The 8,178-nt window shown below is 45.5% G+C and overlaps 1 protein-coding gene across 1 annotated transcript in view; it reads left to right on the top strand.

Moving 5' to 3' along the window:
* The first annotated feature begins 401 nt into the window (after window positions 1-401).
* The window catches only part of KCTD17 (potassium channel tetramerization domain containing 17), a 54,334-nt gene continuing 46,557 nt past the window's right edge, over window positions 402-8,178 (top strand). The window contains exons 1-2 of the mRNA XM_086936457.1: window positions 402-646; window positions 2,662-2,770. Coding sequence (XP_086792583.1) covers window positions 455-646; window positions 2,662-2,770 — 301 coding nt within the window. The 5' untranslated portion in view covers window positions 402-454. The remainder of the gene's footprint in view (window positions 647-2,661; window positions 2,771-8,178) is intronic.

The following is an 8,178-nucleotide window of genomic DNA, read 5'->3' as shown; positions in this document are numbered from 1 at the left end:
GGTTTTTCTGCCTCCTCGTTATTGACTGTGGTCAGCTAGTGGAAATCTGCCAACTCTCATTGCAGCTCCAAAGGCACAAGGGATACCTACCCCAGGAGTAGGAACCCACGGCCGAGTGAGATGCCAGTGCTGTCTGTACATTTTTGTAAAAGATTAGACTGAGGATACATGCCAGGGTCTGGAAGATTTTAAAGGTAGAGGTGTTAGTTGTGCGCTGCTTGGTCCTATAGCCGGGATGTCCTCTTGTGCTGCACACACACACACAGGATGGCTGCTCCAGCCGGTGATTAATCTGTTAAGTGCTGATGTTGTTGATGAGCTTTGTGCCCTCTGGGATCGGTGCACCTGTGCGAGGCTGGGCTCGCTTCCAAACTACGACTCCCAGCCGCCCCTGGGGCTGTTGCATCTGCTGCACCTACCTGTTCCCAGAGGTGGATACTGACGAAGGGAGCAGATGGAAGCAGCGGGAGAGGTGGCCGGTGCCCAGCGGGGCCCCCCTCAGAGGGGAGGCAGCGGTGGGGGCAGCCAGTGGGTACGGCTTAACGTGGGGGGCACAATCTTCCTCAGCACCCGCCAGACCTTGGCTCGTGAGCCCCAGTCCTTCCTGTGGAGGCTGTGCCAGGAGACGGACCTTCAGTCCGAGACGGTGAGTAGGGTGTGGCGGAAAGAAAATGTTATGTACTGCACCAAGCCACCACCTATTTTCATATTCTTAACATCTCGGAAGGGTATAGAAGAAAATGATAGCCCTGCTCTGATCTCTAAAGTCTTACAACATTCATCCTAACGCCCTTACCCCCCCCCCCCCTCCCTGTTTTCCATCTGCTACCCTTGGGGAAAAGCTGTGGAAAACAGCGCGAAGAAGGCGGCTTAGTTTTCTCTGGCCCACAGTCCAACCTCATCCTCATTTGGTGGCAATAGCACCTGCTTCACATCCTCCTAGCTGGAGTGCGCGTTTAGAACCAGAGCAGTGTTCTTGTTTCTTCACTGGGCGCGCAACCACTTAACCCACATCCCTTGTGAACACCTGTCTGTCCATCACACATGTGGGCGGGCACTTCCAGATGCACTAAACGTGTGTGATTTGTTCCCACCTTGAAACAAAGCTTCTCTTCGCCGATGTCTGATTACCTGCAATTTATTTTCAGCCTTGGCCACTGTTCTAGGGTGGGGACATTTCCCAGAAATGGAAGGACTACAATTTTACTTCAACTGAATGCACATAATGACATTGTTCCTTAGCAGAGAATTACAGCAGAGGAAGTAAGAACATAAATAAAATTCAAATTTTAAAGCCTGTTAATTAAATTACTTTGTGCTAACGACTGCTAACTATCACTGCTTTGCAAAACATAAAAAAATACCTCCCACCGTTTTCATGCGACCCTCTAAAAACCGGGACATGAGCTAAATTTCCTGAAATCTACTGACAGCTGGCGAAAACCCGGGACTGTCCGGGCAAATCCGGGACGCCTGGTCACCCTACACTGTTAAGCACACCACTGACCGTATTGGAATCTTTGGCCAATGTAATAGACTTTTTAAAAATTGGAAAGTTACATTTTGCAGTTTCATCCCAGACCATCTGCCCCCTGCAGCCTCGTGGCTTCTAGATTTTCGTACACCGACACTTTGTGGGTATGCTGCACTCTACTTTCATTGGGGTGTGCGCAATGTACGGTCTATCATGTAAAGTTTTGACCACACAGCTCTAAAGTTCAGACATTTTAAGGTGTGGGCTCCGGCTCAGGGCCACAGCCTTTCAGGGGGAGTGGAGGGGGCCCTGAATGATCGAGCTCTGTTCGCCATGCATTCCTTCCCGGATGACCTTGAATGATTATTTAATCCTAGATTGTTATAAACACCATTTTTCTTTACATTTATTTTTAATACGGGTAATGTGTGGGAGTCTATTACAGACATTTTCCAGATACATGTTTTTCAACACCATGCAGCATCCATGGAAAGTTTCCATTTAGAACAAACAGGAGCTCACATATGAGAAATGGCAGTGGGTCATGGAGGTTATGCAGATTAATATGAATGTGCTGCTGCTCTATTACAATATTAAAACCATACATTATCCTTAAATGTTAGATGTAGTCACTTTTAGAATTTGGACCAGTCTGCTAGTGCAGTGTCGGTGACCTGGTCAAAGAGGGCACAAAAAAAACTGAAATTGGATCATACATTTAAAGCTGTTCTCAACAGGAGGATGTGTGGGTGGGGGACTATGTTTTGGCCCAGGTCCCCCAAAATTCTTAAGCTGTCACTGCAAAATATTTCTATTTGCAAAATACACATTTAGTGCAGTATGGGCGAAGATTGGATATTTCTGTGGGTCCGAACCTATCTAACCACCACATACCCCAAAATTGGTCCGCAGTGAACACCCTGGTTTGTCTGCTCTCTTTTCCTAAAACCCCCTTTACTTCTTACTCTTGATATATCTGCCCTGTGCCTTTTTTTGTTGTCCCCTCGCCCTGCTTTTTTGTAAAGCTTTAAATAAAAATGGGCAGAATATCGAAGTCCTATTGTTTGCACCATCCTTCTGATTTATTTTTCCCCTATCCCTTCCTTAAACGGTTTACCTCCCTTTCTCCATCCCACTGATTCCCTTTCATTTTGTTATTGGAAATGGCCTTCTCCGTCTTGTTGCAGGATGAATCCGGGGCGTACCTCATTGACCGGGATCCAACCTACTTCGGGCCCATCCTGAACTTTCTGCGCCATGGGAAGTTGGTGCTGGACAAAGACCTGGCGGAGGAGGGTGGGTGCCATTGAAGGAAATCTGTGGTGCTTATTTATTTGTTGTGCCAGTCTATCTGTCTGCAGTGTGGGTTGATGCCTGGCAAGACCTGCAAGTGTGCCCTTGCCACAAAGACTAGTTTTTATCACAGCCCTCAGATGTCCGTCCAGCCAGCCCTTGTGTACACCAAGCAGCGTCCATTCAAAGTACTCCATGGTCCAGTTGTTCGAATTTTGACTAGTTGATATTGCATTCTCGATTTTCACTCAGTTAGCTCTTGCTATAGGCTGAGAAAGGTCAGTTGGGGTAATGTGAAGTAGGCTGCATGATCCTTTGAGTTTATCTTAGTTATATTATGATTTTCTGTGCAGCGGTTTGTGGTCCCCTCTGTCCACCCCAAAGGGCTGATGAGGAGCTGAAGGGAAGCACTTCAGGCTGGTGCACTTTTCCCTTATTCTGTGCAGTGTTCCTAGGATGGCCCTGGACGGGCCCCGCCGAGTTCAAGCCCTCAACCTCGGTGGTCTAAATTGCTTTGTAGTCTATTCAACCTTGTGTGCTCTTTGACTTTGTTCTTGCGCAACACAGGTTCCATAAGTAAATACATAAGCATCATTTTATCAAGGTAGCAAGCAAACCCCTTAGTTTAAGCAACCGTTCTTTTGAGATGCTCTGTGTTCCTGGTGATGGCCACCTTGTAAGGCTGGTCAGGCGACGGCGGGTTTTCTCTATGGTTTAATGTGCATGTATTCATATTGCGCCACTAACCACTTTAAGAACTGTTTTTAGTGTAGCTATTATTTTTTCTTCTCAATTGTACCTTGCTTTGCAAAATATGAGAGCTGAGGTACAGGAAGAAATGTCTTTTAAAGGATCAAACCTAATGTAGTTGAGAAATTTTGATCTCTGGCCTTCTGAGTCCAAGGTTGACCTTCGCTCAAATCTGGAATTTTTCAAGACTATTTTAACAGGACTCTATTCGTCTATGGTGTATAGTACGGTATTGCTGTGAATGAGGAATACAATGGGGAAACCTCATTTGGGTGGTTTATAAGTCTTACAGAATGCTGCTCTGTCGCAATATTCTCCACAGTAAGACTTTTTTTTTTAAAGATGTTCTGGTCTAGCACTGATGATCCCTTTCTACTTAATTGGATCTCTCATTTTGTATTACTACCACCTGTGCTCTGGAGATTCCTTCTCCTTGTTGAATGTGCCTGAGCTAGACTTACAAGGACTTGTCCTGAGGTGCAATAGTGCCATACGCGCTTCATGTATTACAACCCATTCCATGACTCCGGATTATGAGGGTTGCCGGCTGCAGGGCGTTAAGTCTTACTTTGGAAGTTTACTTGGCCTGTGCTGCTTGTCTCCCTCAGTTAAATACTACTCTAAGCTGGGTGCTGTATTGCTTCATCAAGCTCCATATTCCAGGACAGAATTTCTAGGTTTCTATCAATTGCGCTCCATTCAGCTGACACAGACCGCTTGTTCATCTTCACCATTCCTACTAGCACCACCGCTTACGTGTTGCTATGCAATATGTTGGCACAAAAGAAATAAGCAGTTATTTTCGATTGCTCCCAGTTGATAAGGGCTTGACTGTTTGACCTGAGCTATCCTAGTCCACCTGAGCTATGTTGATGGATTAAAAGTAGCATGTCCTCCTGCACTTAGCCCAGCTTTGGTCACCATGTCGGAGTCATGCGGAGGAAAGGGTGGCTTGACTTCTTAGCTTCTGGGATGGGATACATTGGAGTGTTCATAACCACATTCCTTTATCCTTTCTGAACACGGACTAGCTCTAATAAATGAAGAAACATTTGAACAGGACATTTCACAGCTATATTGTTGGTGTGCTAATCTTGGTCAGTCTGGAACACCAGCAGTGTTGAAAACACCCTCCTGTCCCGCAGGAAGGTGTATGTAGGTGGGGTAATGGAGAGCGAGGAAGGACTCCTAGTTGGTGTCCCGTGCCTGAAGCTGGGTGAGCGAGGAACTGGTAGCCGTCTGTCAATGGTATGAACATGCTACTTCTGACAAGGCAAGATGTAGTACCAGGAACATGAGGGAGTAAAAGATAAACCTAGTCTGATCCTCTCCTCGTCAGAGGTGGACAAGTGCAAAACGTGGGTGTAATGCAGGGATGCAGTAATATCGGATACGATCCTGCTGAGGCTATCAAACTGCCAGGTTCAGGGCACGGTGGTCTACCATGGTATGTGGTTACCTACACTACCTTGTAGATTACTAGTGCATTCTTATGCCACAGTGGAGCTCAGTTAGTGCACACCGGTATCCTCTGTGAATGTTTAACTGGTCAAAACTTGCCCAAGGCAGTTTTGGCTCCTAAGAGTGCAGCCTCTGTGTTATGACAACAGTGCGAATGTGTGCAGTGCAAATTATGATGTAGTCTTTTGAAGATGTGCCTTGTGAATGTATTCTGCTGTTTATCTCCTAGGATGTTTGCCAGCATATATGCAACTACTTATGTCTCGGTCTTTTTTGGTTTCTAAGTGTTTGACTGGAGCAGGTGTTTTTTTTTTTTTTTTTTTTTTTTTTTTTTTTTGTCTGCCTTTTCATCGCATCTTTCTTATTTTGGGTTGTGTTGCTTGTCTTTTCTAGTTCCGCCCTACTCGTTTATTTGTCCTTTCTTTCTCGCGTTGTATATCTCACTCTGAATCTCTCTTCCCCTCTGTGAATGTTTCTGCCTCAGCCACTCTTTCAGCCCATGGATGGTTCGTTCACGTTCTCCTCTAAGCATAGTTGAGTGGTCTCCAGTGGCTTCTGTAGGACAGTAGACTAAACACTACTCATGTGAACCAATCCAATAAGTACATATTTTATTGAGTACATATACAGTATCTACTACACCGAGGTATCCATGCACTTAAAATAGTGCAAAGATAGCTAACTGAAACCTCCTTTAAAATGTGCTTGATAAGGAAAGTTGTGGTAAGAGGGATGGAATTTGAGAGTTGTGATGGAACGAGGTGAGTCTATAATCACTGGTGAAAAGGGGAGTCTTTAGAATTGTTGTTAATTGTACAGACCAGCCTGAGGAAAATGGGATGGTTGGTGGGATTGAGGGTTTAATCTTTGCCCCTCCTCCCCCAAATGCAGTTCACTGCCAAGAGTCCTCTCCTGCTAGCACCTCAGACGACTCCTGCAGAGACCAGGCTTCACTCTACTAGATACTACAGACCTGAACCCCTCTGTTGGAAAGTGGACTATTGGTAGGGGCAAATGTAGGTCTTCCACTGGCATTAAGGCTACTAATAATATAATCCACATTTGTAAATTGCACAGTCACCCGTAAGGGTCTCTAGGCGCCATAGGGAAGATTAAGCAAGCTTTTGCCCAGAGTCACATGGTGCTGGGCTAATCTGGTGCCGGGGATCGAACCGTGATCCCCAGATTCTGGAGTCAGTCGCCCTAGCCGCGGTGCCACACCTCTTCCTACTAACACAGTATAGGGCTCAGAATAGGTCTTTGAAAATTATTTCTATGCTCAACCCTTGGTAACGTGGCTGCGAGCAGGCAGGGTTACCTTCAAAGACCGGTATGTAAAGCATTTAAAAAACCAATTCAGTAAATAATTGAGACTCAACACAACATAAAAATCCAACACCAATGTAAAAATTGGAAATATTTTAATCTTTTAAATGACACCAAACCGAAAAAAATCCACTGTAGGGAACCAGAGATACTAATTTTTAAAGAGTAGTCACTTTTTAGTGCTTAGAAACCAACCGTGCCCCTTGTAGTCATTTTGTTTGCTCCGACAGGGACACCTTCACCTTTAGCAATTGTTCTGAAGGATCTCTCACCACTCTTGTGCAGCCCCCTCCAGCAGGCTGGATCCAGTTAGAACTCCTTCCTGAAGTTCTTCTTGTGGGTCCCAAAGTGTCCAACACACAATCCAAGGCTCTGCTATCTCCAAGAGGGTCCTTGAAAGCGTGAGACTTCAATTCCCGCAATCGACTTGAACAAAACCCATACAAATCTACTGGTGGTACTTCAGGCTGGCGATTCTTTGTGATGATGTCCAGGTGAGCTCTGTTAACCTATAGCTTGCAGGGAGTCCACTCTTTAGTCCTTTAGAAGCAGGTTTGATCGACAGGGCTGTTGTTTCAAATTGTGCAAAAAGGCGCAATCATCAGAGTTCAGGCCTTTGGAAATGCACATCAAACTCTTCAGCGCAGACCCTTCTGATTCTCTTAAGTTTCAAGCAGCAGATGAGAGGGGCGGTGCCGCCCCTCTCAGATACTTATTCAGTGTTTTCTGTGGTCGAGCAGGAGGGCACTCCTGTCCAATGAGCGGCAGGGTTCCACCCAAAGGTCTGACCACTTCCTGCAGAGTGTGGCAAAATGCTGACCCAGAAACCACTATTCTGACAAAATTCAATGTGTCAGAATTTTCAGCAGGGAGAAAAGACCTGGCTAGACACACCCCTATGATGACTTTTCTCCATAGTCACCCCCCCCCCTTGCATCTGCTCATTCCTTCCTTAATCCTAGCATCTTGCTAGAGGTGAACAAGGGGTCCTCCTCTTCAAGTCCATGGTTTACGATGACTACTCCTGCTCTGGCATTCCTATGCCCAGCAACCTCTCCTTCCCGAGAGGCTTCCTAACCCCAGGGGTCATTTATCACTTCTTCAAAGCAGCCAAGCTCACCCACTTATCTCTGACCAATCAGGGCAGAGCAGTACAGGGTCTAATTTTGGCTTACGGACAAGTTTGATAACTTCTTGTCTGTACATGTTATAATAGATTCAACAATACCATATTGTTGGATTTATCATTACCATTCTACTGAGTCCTTTATCCTAGGTGTAAGGCTTTTTTTTCTCCAGTTATTAACTAATAACCTTTCCAATGTTAACCTATTGCATGGATTGCATTGGGAAAAGTGACTTGGGCCATTTTTCCAGCACCAGGGCTTATAAAAACATATTTTATAAGCATGCTACATAGATCTACAGGACCCCCACCCCCAGCAACATCTAGGTGAGACTTTAGGGGTTGTGAATATGTAAAAATATTGCAGAACTCACCTCCACAGTGCTCCTACCACCAAAGTCGAGTTTGGGCAGCACTTTATCACAATGTGGGAGTGAAAATGTGCATTTCACTTTACCCAGGGCATATAAAACTCATTTTAGAAGGGTCTACCTTATAGATACCGGACCCCCCACCCCTGGGACACCTAGGGGAGACCTGGGGGTACCTAATATGCCCAAACAGTGTAGGGTAACCTTTTATAAGTGCCCCAAACACAAAAGTAGAGTTTAGGCACAATTTACTTTTTTTAAAAACAGTCCTTGCCACACAGCAACATTTTAAAAATACCTTTGCTTCAGCAGTGCACACATGCAAGTGCATAAAGGTCTGCTGGCCTTTAAACTGCCATGCCCTATTATATACGGAG

Source organism: Lissotriton vulgaris, chromosome 1_1 (assembly GCF_964263255.1).
Source record: "Lissotriton vulgaris chromosome 1_1, aLisVul1.2, whole genome shotgun sequence".
Classification (NCBI taxonomy): Eukaryota; Metazoa; Chordata; class Amphibia; order Caudata; family Salamandridae; genus Lissotriton; species Lissotriton vulgaris.
Note: the sequence above shows the minus strand (reverse complement) of the source record. Positions and strands in the feature narration are given on the sequence as shown.